Raw genomic sequence first — 14533 nt, 5'->3', positions numbered from 1 at the left:
GTGGCCTCTATGGTGGGGCCGGCCCTGATGACAGAGATACCTTGCCCAATGGAGAGGAGCCTTTGAAGTTCTTTCGTTGATATGTGGGCAAATGCCTCACCAGGCGTCAACACGCCCTCCCTGCTGATGTGTCATCCAGTGTGGTCCACAACGCGCTAATGATGCCACTGAATAAATTCCAGGTATTGGCAATCGTCAAAGGCAAAAATTACACTGGGTGAAACTCAACAAGGCACTTACATCTACATAAGTGGATCTCTGCCTGTGGAACACAGAACTGAGTTTTCCAGTGCCTGCCTTCAGCAAAGGGCATGGCTCTTTCTTGAGCAAATCTGTCACTTTTTCCATCTCTTTTACATAGTTCTTGTATGTATTGTTTCCATCGTCTTTTTATTTCTCCTTGGTCATATAATTGTTCCTCTGCTAGTTGTGGAGCATCTCCATTCTTGTAAATTTCCATTTGATTTCTTGGATTTTGTGGAAGAAGTTTATTGTACTTCATTTTATTGTTGTTGTTGTCATCCTCTATTCTCTGCATTATTATAGTATTTCTCCTTATCTGTTGCACACCAGTCACTGAACAATAGCATTCTGACCCTATTTCTATACTTTTTTTTTTACTTTTGCTTCTTGTCTATCCTTAAACATCTTCATCTTTTCAGTGTCATCTGTCACCCATTGAGACTTCTCTTTCCTTTTGGCTACAACTAATGTCTTTTTTCATTCCTCCTTGACAATGTCCCTGGCTTCAATCCAGAGTTCTTCTGGCTCCCAGTGAATTAGGCTTAATAGTGCAAATATAACAGCACGTACATAACAGTGAAACAAATGCAGGTGTTGTAACATTTTCTATCGCACGACCCATACTTGGTTTTTTGCTTATATGTATGCAAAAGACCTTCACTCGTCCTAATTCCAGATCATAGATTCTGCTATGGAAAATTCTACTTGTTGCCACAGTGGCTTGAACTATAGATAAGAAATTGTCTTTGAATATTCTAAAAACCATCTGTTGTGGAGAAAGTCTAAAAATATGAAACTGCATGCAAAAATTTTGCTGCATTGCATTGCAATTAAGGATTAATATAATAAAATAGTAGCATCTAGCAAGGATGAAGACTGCCAAAGGAGATGTGTTATATAGCATTACACCAACCAGATGAACTAAGGAGGCACTTCTTTCTAATAGAGTGGTCTTTTTCCAATACCTTTAGGGATAGAAACATGAGAAGGTTCCTGGGAATGCAGGAAATCTGGAGTTGGAGAAAAGCCAGTTTGCCTGTCCAATTCTGCCTCCTACTCTAAACTGGCATTTAGATCTCACAAAGTTTCCTTCTTTATATACTATTCCAATTCCTTCGACAGAATAAATGAAAACCTGCTTTCATTAATTGCTGGCACATTTACGTTTATGTTCCATGTATTTTTTTAATGCATTAATTCCCTCAGTCCTGAATTTTTCGATTTCTGCATGCACAGCTTTGCTTTCTCTTTCCCCCTTCTCCTCTCCTTGCCATTCGGCCATTTGGCAACTCTGTCCCAAATGTGACATGAAACACATGGGCGATCTGATACAGACAGGAGTTATTTGCAAGCTGTCCATGGGAAAAACCTATACTAAAAGTTGGATGAGGATTTCATGTGTTGTTTAAGAAAGAAAATGCTTAAAGTCCTAATGGCTTGAGATTTCAATACACGAGGAAATGCCTTACAATGTCTGTCTGAGAATGGAGGCCCACTGGAGACAGAATTGGTGAGCAATGCCATCTGTATAAGTACATTGAAAAGAGGCTTTTCTATTATAACCATCTGCTTGGAGACCAGTGGGTGGTTATTGTTTTTCTGGTGAAGAAAAATATGAAAGAATTGTGATTTAATTTATGTACATTCCCAAACCTCAGACAAGGGTCTAAATCCATTTCTTAGTCCTAACTAGAATGGATTTGTTGAATCCCTAGAAGTCATAAGTTGACTTATCACATTTCCTTCCACACAGCTGTACGAAATCCACATTGAACTGGATTATATGGCAGTGTGGACTCAGATAACCCAGATCAAAGCAAATATTGTGGATTACCTGCCTTGATATTCCAGGTTACATGGCTTTGTGGAAGGGCCCTAAGTTTGACTGTAGTTGGGACATATAATTGGATCTAGTCTGGAATCTAAAGGTAAAGGTGAAGGTTTTCCCCTGAGATTAAATCCAGTCATGTCCGACTCTGGGAGTTGGTGCTCATCTCCATTTCTAAACCGGAGATCCGGCATTGTCCGTAGACACCTCCAAGGTCATGTGGCCAGCATGACTGCATGGAGCGCAGTTACCTTCCTGCTGGAGCGATACCTATTGATCTACTCACATTTGCATGTTTTCGAACTGCTAGGTTGGCAGAAGCCAGGGCTAACAGTGGGTTCTCACTCCGCTCCCTGGATTCGAACCTGCGACCTTTCGGTCCACAAATTCAGCAGCTCAGCGCTTTAACATGCTGCGCCACCAGGGGCTCCACAGTCTGGAACCCGGAAGATGCTAAGCAAATGAATGGTAACTAACCACCACAATTGTGCCAAGCGTCTGTACTTCTAGGAAGTGTTTATTTTATCATATGACATTGAAAAGGCATCTGCTTAAGTGTACCAAACACACACAGTCTCAGGAGAGCAGACATCATTCCCAATGAACGGAGAAGAAAGCTATAGTGCCAAAGATTTAACAGGTTCTTTTATAACCTGGAAAATTGATAATTTGTATGTTCCTTTTAGTATGAACCACTTGGATATATTCCCACAAAAGAAGCCTCCAGGTATTACTCATGTAACTGGCTTTGGGCCATCCCAATAAACAGCAAATAGGGTGGTCTTTTAGAAAGGAGGCCCATGAACCTCATTAGACAAGGGTTTCCTCAGGCGGATTGTGACAGCTCTCACCACGAAACACATAGCAATCAAAAGGGACATAGAAGACGTAACATAGTCTCTCACCTATTGCAGACTACAATGGAACTAAAAGGCTCCAATTCCCAGTTTTTTCTCCTTCTACCATTCTGGCCATCGATCCGGATCTTACCTAACCACTAAGGAACTGCTTAAAATTCTCTCATCATCACATAGTGACAACCATCTATACATATAAGACAAATAATATTGTGACATCATTTTTAAAATAAATCTAAAGACTAAGACCTCTAAGGTTGTAAAACTGTTCCTGAGCTACAGCAGACTCCAAATGTGGGCTTATAAGAATGAAGGTTGTTGTTATAATTATTTTATTTATTATATACAGGCTCTTAAAGAAACTCAGAATGGTGAACAGTGGCAAAAACAATACAATTCATATAAACAGCTTCCTCTGCAAAGAAAACAGGATTAAAGGCAACAGGTTCTAGCTCAATTATGTTCAGACGCTAATGTTCTAATATTTTGATGTTGATGTTTTATGCTGGTTTGTATGTTTATACTGTTTTACCTGTTTTACATTGGTTTAATTATGCTGTATTTTATTGTATGTTGAAACTGGTCTTGTCCCCATGTGAGCCGCCCCGAGTACCCTCTGGGGAGATGGGAGCGAGATATAAAAATAAAGTTATTATTATTATATTATTATAATTGCCTCCGGACATGCATTTTCTATGTGGTGGGGGATATTTTATATAAAAGGGCATTAATTTGTCGATTGAAACAGTAGTGTGACCCTGGCTAGGCCGAATGGGTTTGTTATGGTGTGAGTTCTAGAAGGGAAAGGTCTACAAATGTATCTTCACTGTAGAATTAGGAGCCGTAGTGGCACAATGGGTTAAACCCTTGTGCCGGCTGAACTGCTGACCTGAAGGTTGGGTTGCTGACATTACAACACTGCTTTCTATTAAAGCCTTTGTCATGGAATCATATACATGTACATGATTTTAATTGTTTTTTAATACAATCATAGAATTGGAAGAGACCTCGTGGGCCATCCAGTCCAACCCTCTGCCAAGAAGCAGGAAAATCGCATTCAAAGCACCCCCGATAGATGGCCATCCAACCTCTGTTTAAAAGCCTCCAAAGAATGAGCCTCCATCACACTCCAGGGCAGAGTGTTCCACTGCTGAACAGCTCTCACAGTTAGGAAGTTCTTCCTAATGTCCAGCTGGAATCTACTTTTCTGTAGTTTGAAGCCATTATGCTCTTTGAACTTCAATATACTTTTCTCCTATTGTTTTCAATGTAGTGTTTATATCGTTTAAATATAAATAATGGACGGCATAGATATGTTTTCATCGATACATGAAATAAGGGCGAAGGCAAGAGCTAAATGTTAAGTTATAAGGATTTGCACAAGTTAATGCAAGAGGACAAATACATGTCATATCTGTTCATGTAATAAGCAGTAACCCGGTGACACAGCAGGTTAAACCACAGAGCTGCAGAACTTGCTGACCAAAAGTTCGGCGGTTTGAATCCGGGGAGCAGGGTGAGCTTCTGCTGTTAGCCCCAGATTCTGCCAATCTAGCAGTTCGAAAATAAAGCAAATGTGAGTAGATCAAAAGGTACAGCTCCAGCGGGAAGGTAATGGTGCTCCATGTAGCCATGCCGGCCACATGACCTTGGAGGTGTCTACGGACAACTCTGGTTCTTCGGCTAAGAAATGGAGATGAGCAGCAACCCCCAGAGTTGGACACAACTAGAGTTAATGTCAGGGGAAAACCTTTACCTTACCCTATAACTCTTATAGGTTATAAGACAATAATTGGAGCACATACAAAAACCAGGGAATATCAAAACCGAGTGCCCCTGGTGGCACAGCGTCTTAAAGCACTGAGCTGCTGAACTTGCGGACCAAAAGATCCCAGGTTCAAATACTGGGAGCGGAATGAGTGCCTGCTGTTAGCCCCAGCTCCTGCCAACTTAGCAGTTCGAAAACATGCAAATGTGAGTAGATCAATAGGTACCGCTCCAGCGGGAAGGTAACGGCGCTCCATGCAGTCATGCCGGCCACATGACCTGGAGATGTCTATGGACAACGCCGGCTCTTCGGCTTAGAAATGGAGATGAGCACCAACCCCCAGAGTCTGGAGTTAACGCCAGGGGAAACCTTTACCTTTTACAGAGCCATAAACACCCACTAGATTTCCTTAGACAAGTCACACTATCTTAGCTTTAGAGAACAGCAATGGCAAACCTTCTCTAAATAAATTCAATCAAGAAAGCTCTGTGACAGGCTCACCATAAACCAGAGTTGACTTGAAGGCACACACTCAAAACCAGTTGATTTACAGTCAAATTCCAAACTTTTTAGTCTCACATGGCTGTGCTTTTGTACTCTTTTAGATTTGGCCAACATTACACACAGCTCCCTTTGATTTCTTCCACAAAAGGCAATAAAGCTAAGCTACATCTAATGTAGGAGATGTGTTTGCATCTTCTCGACATCTCTTTCGAAAGCTTAAAAGCAGATGCCGGTGGATGGAGGGAGGCCCTTGCATCTGGGAAGGCCGTGCTTTCTGTTTTCCTCTTTGTTTTTCTAAACAAACTCCCTGTCCCCCTTTCAAATGGTGCTGGGGGGAGGTTTTACACACCACCTAACCTTTAGGCTGCTTCTCAGTGCCGATTTCCACACTCCCAAGGGCTCCTTTTAAGTCCCATCCGCAGACGCCAAGAAATCTGATCGCTTTTAACAAGGGGCTGAAGAGGTCACACTTCAGCCACAGTGTCACACGCCTGACCTCTTGGACACCAGCACACGGCCGACTCCTGGTAGCTGCAAACAAATGCAGGCATGGCTCACATCAAGTCGGATCATTATTGGCCCACCTAACCAGGTACCCCGGTTGCCAGCAAGCACTGGGCTATGCCTCTGGATGTCAGGGTTCAAATCCAGCTCTGCCATGAAAATCCACAGCATGACCACTGCAAGTAGTTACACTCTCTCAGCCTCAGAGTTGAGCCCTTGGTGGCACAATGGGTTAAACCAGGGGTCCTCAAACTTTTTAAGCAGAGGGCCAGTCCACAATCCTTCAGACTGTTGAGGGGGCCGAATTATCATTTGGAAAAAATACAAACAAATTCCTATGCACACTGCACACATCTTATTTGTAGTGCAAAAAAATCAACAATAACAACCAAAGAGCAATACAATACAATATTTAAAAATAAAAACTATTTTAACCAACATAAACCTATCAGGATTTCAAGGGGAAGTGTGGGCCTGCTTCTGGCCAATGAGATAGTCAAGTTAATTAGGATTGTTGTTGTTGTGTGCCTTCAAGTCATTTCAGACTTTGGGCGAGCATAAGTCTAAAACTGAGAGCGGGGGCCAAGTACATGACCTTGGAGGGCCACATCTGGCCCACAGGCCTTAGTTTGGGCACTCCTGGGTTAAACCCTTGTGCCAGCAGACTGCTGACTTGAAGGCTGGGTTGCTGACCTGAAGGTTGCTGATTTGAATCCAACCCGGGGAGAGTGCGGATGAGCTTCCTCTGTCAGCTCCTACTACAGCTCCATGTGGGGACATGAGAGAAGCCTCCCACAAGGATGGTAAAACATCAAAACATCCGGGCATCGGCTGCTCAACGTCCTTGCAGACAACCAATTCTCTCACACCAGAAGCAACTTGCAGTTTCTCAAGTTGCTCCTGCCATGAAAAAAAAGCCTCAGAGGAAGATGAGGGCAACCCCTATGAAAAAATCTTACCCCAGCTATAGCTGCCCATAAGTTGGAAATGGCTTGAAAACACACCGCAGCAACAACAAGAGGGGCAGCAGCCTCAGAAACCTGATCTAGTTTGTCAAGCAAATTGTTACTTAATTTATTGTATGGTTTTACTGCCAGGGATTTGACTGGCTTCTGATACTAGGCACCTGGAGGTGAAGGGACCATTTGCTGCTCTTCTTCAGAAGTTCACCTTAAAGCAGGCATGGGCAAAGTTGGGCCTTCCAGGTGTTTTGGACTTCAACTCCCATAATTCCTAACAGCCTAGCGGCTGTTAGGAATTGTGGGAGTTGAAGTCCAAAACACCTGGAAGGCCCAACTTTGCCCATGCCTGCCTTAGAGTTTCCATAAGTCAGAAATGAGGTGAAAACACAACAAAGACAAGCTGAGGAGGGATGTGAGTTTTTGGTGGATGCTTATGTTGCTCCAGAAGAGAAGAGGGAAAGGGGCTGGGAGGAGACCCCCTCCCCAAACAGACCCAATGTGATTTGTCTCTGGCATCTCGAAAGCCCAGCCTCCCTGCTCTTTCTTTCTTTCTTTCTCTGGGCTGCTCCCAGCCCCGACCCCCAGCTCAAGCAACGCACTAATAGAATCCAGATTTACACTGTAAATTTTAAACTGTACTCATGAATGTTTGCTTCCACCCAACGGAGTCCCCCTCGAGTTCAGCGGGGTTTATTGTCAAGAAATCATTCCCATGCTTCAGCCCTAAAAGGGGGGGAAAGGGGGGCGGGTCTTCCAACTTGCAAACTCTTCTCCCAAAGCAATTCCCAAACATTCCCAGACAGCAATGGAAGGGGCTCTGCACTCCCTCCCTCTGAGACCATAGTGATAATTTATAACAATAATAATAATAAATTAATAACAGTCCTAATAATATGTTGTCGAAGACTTTCATGGCCGGAATCATTGGATTCTTGTGAGTTTTCCGGGCTGTATACCCATGTTCCAGAGGCATTCTCTCCTGGTGTTTCACCCACATCTATGGCAGGCATCCTCAGAGGTTGTGAGGATGCCTGCCATAGATGTGGATGAAATGTCAGGAGAGAATGCTTCTGGAACATGGCCATACAGCCCGGAAAACTCACACCAACCCAGTCCTAATAATATGTTTTTTAGTTACTCGCCTCTCCTCAAGGCAGGGTACAACACAGTTACAATACATAGATCAAAACGTTAAAACACGAATACAGTAGAGTCTCACTTATCCAAGCCTCGCTTATCCAAGCCTCTGGATAATCCAAGCCATTTCTGTAGTCAATGTTTTCAATATATTGTGATATTTTGGTGCTATATTTGTAAATACAGTAATTGCAACATAACATTACTGTGTATTGAACTACTTTTTCTGTCAAATTTGTTGTATAACATGAGGCTTTGGTGCTTAATTTGTAAAATCATAACTTAATTTGATGTTTAATAGGCTTTTCCTTAATCCCTCCTTATTATCCAAGATATTCGCTTATCCAAGCTTCTGCTGGCCCGTTTAGTGTGGATAAGTGAGATTCTACTGTATTTAAAAAATATACCTAAGACCATTAAAACATGTATATTAAAAGATCTAGGCCTCTTCCACACCGTCCCTATATCCAAGGATCTGATCCCAGAATATCACATTCCCTAGCATATAATCCATTTCAAACGAAATAACCTGGGATATAAGGACTGTGTGGAAGAGGCCATAGACCTAAAATTAAGGCTGGATCTACACTGCCATACAATCCAGTCCAATCTGCATTCAGAAACTGGATTATATGGCAGTCTAGATGGGGGCCAAAGAAACATTGTTGTCAAAACTGTGTTGTCGAAGGCTTTCATGGCTGGAATCATTGGGTTGCTGTGAGTTTTCCAGCCTGTATGTCCATGCTCCAGTATTTAAAAACAAACTCTAAAATCAGGACGGCAAATAAAGAACAATAACTTGAAAACAGCGGAATTCCAGACAAGAAACAATCAGGGCCAGCTGACACCTAACCTGACGAAAGATTCCCCCAGGTAGGAATCAGCCAGGCCTTGAAGCTGCAAAGCTTTTCAAGTGTTAATCAAAGTGATTAATTACAACATTCACACTTGTCTCCAACAGACAAGAGTTCTTTCTCCCACCCTGGACCTTCCAGGGATATATAAATAAACCTCCCTTGCCTAGTTTCTAACAGACCTCATAATCTCTGAGGTGCCTGTTGTAGAAATGGGCGAAACAGTCAGGAGGGAATGCTTCTGGAATATGGCCATATAACCGCACTGCAACCTAGATCCAAATCATTCGTCCCCAGAGGAGGCGGAAGACCAGGCATGGGCAAAGTTGGCTTCTTCAGGTGTTTTGGACTCCAACTCCCACCATTCCTGACAGCCTCAGGCCCCTTCCTTTTCACCCTCAGCCGCTTAAGCGGAAAAGGAAGGGGCCTGAGGCTGTCAGGAATGGTGGGAGTTGGAGTCCAAAACACCTGGAGAAACCAACTTTGCCCATGCCTGTTGAAGACCTTGTGAAGCTGCCCTGAGTAGCACTAACTACGAGATCCTGGGCTGCACAAGGTCTTCAGCCTTCTCTCTCTCACACACACACCAAGCGGCAACTCTTGCCCGTCCATCGCAGGGCAGTCCAAGGGGTGTCAAAGCGCATTCCTTACACGCGTAGAGCCCGAGTCCCTTCGCCTCCTCCCGGCGCCTCCTTCCTTCCTACCTGCATCTGAACCCGGGCTTCTTCTTCTCCTTCTCCTCCTCCTTTACTCCGAGGGGCAGGTGAGCCGAAGCCTCGTCCTGGGGCTCAAGGAAGGCTGAAGGGAATAGAGGGTGGCCCAAAGACTGCGCTTCGTGTCTTCTTCCTCTCTTGGGAGTTTGCAAGAGGGGTGGATTAGTGGTAGTATTTGTGAATGCGCTTCGGAGCCAAGGAAGCCGGCGCAGTGGAGTGCGGAGGGAGAGCGGGAGGTAAGGAGGGGGTCGCGCCGAGGGAAGCCAGAGAGGCCACGCCCACGGCCCGCCCCCAAAGCCCTCCCCCTCCCTCCCTCCCTCCCAATGCCTTCAATGGGGAGCGAGCCCTCTCTCACACCCCTTCTCTCCTCCTCTTTCTCTCCCTTTGCCTCCTCTTTGCCCAGACCTCCCATTACATGCCATGCCCCCCCTCCCCAAAGTCCTCTCTCTCTCTTGCCCAGGATCACTCACAGCAGCCTCATGCCCCTCACTCACTTCTCTCACTCACTCTTCTCTCCACTGTTGCTCCTTCCCATCTTTCCAGAGAAGGAACCCCACTTTATTTATTTCGTGTCAAAAGCATTGCATAACAAATACATTTTAAAATGATAAAAAAAGGAAATCACAAGCAACTAAATAGTTTTAGACCAAAAACGGGCAACAGCAACCGCATTGTCCGTAGCTTTAAGCAACTCTTCCTCCGTGCATGAGGCAGGACATTGTGGGCAAGCATACATATGCTGAGTTGTTTGTTCAGCTCCACAGTCACACAAGGTGGAGGATTCCTCCAGGTAGTGCCACCTTGCCAAGTTGTCTTTTGATCTGCCCACTCCACTTCTGAGTCTGTTCAGGGACTTCCAAGTTGCCCATTCTTGGTTTGCCCCTGGAGGAAGACCCTCATGGGGGGCCATCCAGTTAGAATTGCCTGGTTTAGCTGGGAACCCCACTGTCATGTGGGAATACACAATTGCCGCACCTACTGTCCAGCCTCACTTTGAAAACATAAGAACAGAGAAGGAGGCTCATTCCACCAGCTTTGAGGGATCCTGTGCCACTGCTGAACTCCATCTGTTGTCCAAGGCTTTCATGGCCGGGATCACAGGGATGTTGTATGTTTTCTGGGCTGTATGGCCATGTTCCAGAAGTATTCTCTCCTGACGTTTCGCCCACATCTATGGCAGGCATCCTCAGAGGTTGTGAGGCAGGGGTCCCCAAACTAAGGCCCGGGGGCCGGATGCGGCCCTCCAAGGCATTTACCTGGCCCCCGCCCTCATTTATAATTTAATATTTTTATATCAGTTTAATAATATATTGTATATACATATGATATTGATAATAATATTATCATTTTATACAATAGAATACTAATACAGTAGAGTCTCACTTATCCAAGCTAAACGGGCCGGCAGAAGCTTGGATAAGTGAATATCTTGGATAATAAGGAGGGATTAAGGAAAAGCTTATTAAACATCAAATTAGGTTATGATTTTACAAATTAAGCACCAAAACTTCATGTTATACAAGTTTGACAGAAAAAGTAGTTCAATACACAGTAATGTTATGTTGTAATTACTGTATTTACGAATTTAGCACCAAAATATCATGATATATTGAAAACATTGACTACAAAAATGGCTTGGATTATCCAGAGGCTTGGATAAGCGAGGCTTGGATAAGTGAGACTCTACTGTAAATGAATAAATAAATAATTTTGGACTTAGGCTTGCCCAGAGTCTGAAATGACTTGAAGACACACAACAGCAACAATCCTAATTAACCTGACTATCTCATTGGCCAGAAGGAGGCCCACACTTCCTATTGAAATCCTGATAGGTTTATGTTGGTTAAAATTATTTTCATTTTTAAATATTGTATTGGTCTTTCATTGTTATTGTTGTTGTTTTGCACTACAAATAAGATATGTGCAGTGTGCATAGGAATTTATTCGGGTTTTTTTTTCAAATGATAATTCGGCCCCTCAACAGTCTGAAGGATTGTGGACCGGCCCCCTGCTTAAAAAGTTTGAGGACCCCTGTTGTGAGGTACGGAGAAACTCAGCAAGGAAGGTTTATATATACCTGTGGAAAGTCCAGGGTGAGAGAAGAAGCTTCCTTGCCTACTTTTCTCCATGCCTCACAACCTCTGAGGATGCCTGCCATAGATATGGGCAAAACGTCAGGAGAGAATATTTCTAGAACATGGCCATACAGCCTGGAAAACATACAACAACCCAGCTCTCCATCTCATCACTATCTATCTATTGATACCAGTGGTTCTCAACCTGTGGACCGCAACCCAGCAGTGGCCACTAGAACAAAAATCCAGCCTGTGAAGCTCCTTCCTCTTTATTTATTTTATTTATAGAGTAGAGTCTCACTTTTCCAACATAAATGGGCCAGCAGAACGTTGGATAAGCAAATATGTTGGATAATAAGGAGAGATTAAGGAGAAAAGCCTATTAAATAACAAATTGGGTTGTTGTATATTTTCCAGGCTGTATGGCCATGTTCCAGAAGTATTCTCTCCTGACGATTCGTCCACCTCTATGACAGGCATCCTCACAACATCTGAGGATGCCTGCCATAGCTGTGGGCGAAACGTCAGGAGAGAATGTTTCTGAAACATGGCCATACAGCCCGGAAAATATACAACAACCCTGTGATCCCGGCCATGAAAGCCTTCGACAACACATTAAACACCAAATTACATTATGATTTTACAAATTAAGCACCAAAACATCATGTTTTACAAGAAATTTGACAGAAAAAGCAGTTCAATACACAGTAATGTTATGTAGTAATTACTGTATTTACGAATTTAGCAACAAAACATCACAATGTATTGAAAAGATTGACTACAAAAACGTTGACTACTAAAAGGCAGACTGCGTTGGATAATCCAGAACATTGGATAAGCAAATGTTGGATAAGTAAGACTCTACTGTAAAAATAATGATAATGATAACTTTATTCTTATATCCTGCCACATCTCCCCGAAAGGACTCTGGGCGGCTTCCGTGGGGATCAAGCCCTAAAAACACAGTGATACATAGCATAAAATTACATTCCAAAATTAATACATAAAACACATAAAAGCATCGAACATCATAATTCAATAATCCAACAACTGACCAGTGCCGTGGACATTTATTTTAATTCTGTTCCTTTCCACAGAGCTGAGCATTGCATGGATAAACCACATCAGCTCTAGGTTATTAAATATGGTTTTCTATGGCAAGCAGATGGCAACTACTGGATGGTATATGTTCTGGATCGGAAACTAGAGCTGATGTGGTCTATCCAATGCAATTTTCTGAATCAGCACCCAAATAACCAAACTGAATCTAAAGTTGATCAAAAACTGATGTGTAACCCTTTTGGTACTAATGTTGCAGTGGGTCCCAGTAAAAAAAAAAGGGTTGGAAACCACTTATCTATGCACATAAAAAAGTGAAAATCTATATGTGTGTATGTGGCATGGGTGTCCGCTGACACAGACAACCTCCAGCCTCCATAAACACCAAGTCACTCCCTTCCAGGATGTTGCAGGTTACAGTGAGCACATCCCAGTGTTCCTTTCTCTCTCCATTTGCATGACTCTGCCCACTGCCTCTCTCTTAACCCTTTCCTACCCTTTTCTATGGCACACAGCAAACAGAGGAATTGATCACCAACTGAACATGCTAGAGAGGTTTGAGGAGAATTCACCGTGATTTATAGGAGTTGTAAGTACTGGGATGTATAACTCACGAGGAATCTAAGAACTCTGAACCCCACCAATGATGGACCTGGAACTAACATGGACAAATTTGGGGGTGATTGACCTTGACATCCAGGAGTTATAGTTCTCCCATATTCAGAGATCACTGGACCCATCTGATGATGGATCTGGACCAAACTTGGCACACAAATTCAACATGGCCAACAGGGAATACTAGTGGAGTTTTGGGAAGGTGACCCAAGATTATGCTTAAGCGGATGAGGGGGAAAAGCAAGGGGCCTGAGGCTGTTAGGAATGGTGGGAGTTGAAGTCCAAAACACCTGAAGTTTACCCATGCTTGCCCTAGGCTCTAAAGCTGCAGAGAATAAGCTTGCCCTCTCCTCAAATGTGATATCCTCTCAAGTATTTAAACATGACTATCATGATTAGCTTCCTTGCACATGTCCTCAAGCTGATTAGAAATCCTTCCCCCCAATTTCATCCTCAGTTGGTTTTGTTAACCCGCCTTCCCTCCTACGAATACATCCCACATATACACCAGGCTCCTGCTGTCCCACATGTAGCGCACTATCCATCACCGGGACACCTATGTGCCCCTTGGACACATGTTCGCCCCTCCACCCCTTCTTTCCCTTCCCCTCCCTGTTGTAGATGCAGCTGCTTCGTGGGAGCAGGAGGTGCATGAAGTGACACCCTCCTGGATCCCACTTTGCTGAGGCTGAAAGGCAGATGCGGCTGGCTCTTTAGCATGTGAGGGAGGAAGGAGGTCGGATGGGAGAGGGCTTCTGCTTTGGTGAGACTGGCAACCTACAAGCCCTGCAGTGCTCAGCTAGAAAAAAGAGTTTTGCATATTCACAGGGTGTTTGGTGATACTGGTTTCACGTGAAAGTAATCAAGAATCTTATTGTACTATATTGACTAAGGGCTCTTCCAATCTGATCGCAGTTTTTTTTGTTTATCCCAGATTATCTGGCAATGTGGACTCATACAATCCAGTTCAAAGCAGAAAACCTGGGATCAGATCCTGGGATATAGGGCCTGTCTGGAAGAGCCCTTAGTCAATATGTTACCATAAGATTTTTGCTCTAATAGCTATACTCTTACACAGGCATGGGCAAACTTTGGCCCTCCAGGTGTTTTGGACTTCAACTCTCCCAATTCCTAATAGTTAGTAGACTTAGAAATTATGGGAGTTGAAGTCCATAACACCTGGAGAGCCAAAGTTTGCCCATGCCTGCTCTAACATGAACATTTGCAGACTATAGAATGGTCTTTTCTACAGCACATGGATAGAGTTTTAGGTGTATATTGTGTGATCAGATTTTAAACAGTGCCATTAGTCACCTTTCAAACAACAGGCATTGAGGAAAACTCAATTAACTGAACAGGGTGCTTTATAAGGTGTTTGCTAGTAATGCCCCTAGTCAAGGAATGCCTGTTCTAG

The 14533-nt window shown here is 43.6% G+C and overlaps 1 protein-coding gene across 2 annotated transcripts in view; it reads right to left on the bottom strand.

Moving 5' to 3' along the window:
- Positions 1 to 9638, bottom strand: part of wnt5b (Wnt family member 5B) — a 124435-nt gene extending 114797 nt beyond the window's left edge. Inside the window, exon 1 of one of the 2 annotated variants that reach the window (XM_062981156.1) lies at positions 9362 to 9638. Coding sequence is in view for 1 of the 2 variants with exons in the window: in XM_008110459.3 (XP_008108666.1) it covers positions 9362 to 9367 (6 nt within the window). In the remaining variant the exon portion in view is untranslated. The remainder of the gene's footprint in view (positions 1 to 9361) is intronic. The other variant, XM_008110459.3, reaches the window with a different exon arrangement.
- Between the last annotated feature and the right edge of the window lie 4895 nt (positions 9639 to 14533).

This window comes from Anolis carolinensis, chromosome 5, assembly GCF_035594765.1.
Source record: "Anolis carolinensis isolate JA03-04 chromosome 5, rAnoCar3.1.pri, whole genome shotgun sequence".
In the NCBI taxonomy this organism is placed as follows: Eukaryota; Metazoa; Chordata; class Lepidosauria; order Squamata; family Dactyloidae; genus Anolis; species Anolis carolinensis.
This window is presented reverse-complemented; position numbering and strand designations above follow the sequence as displayed.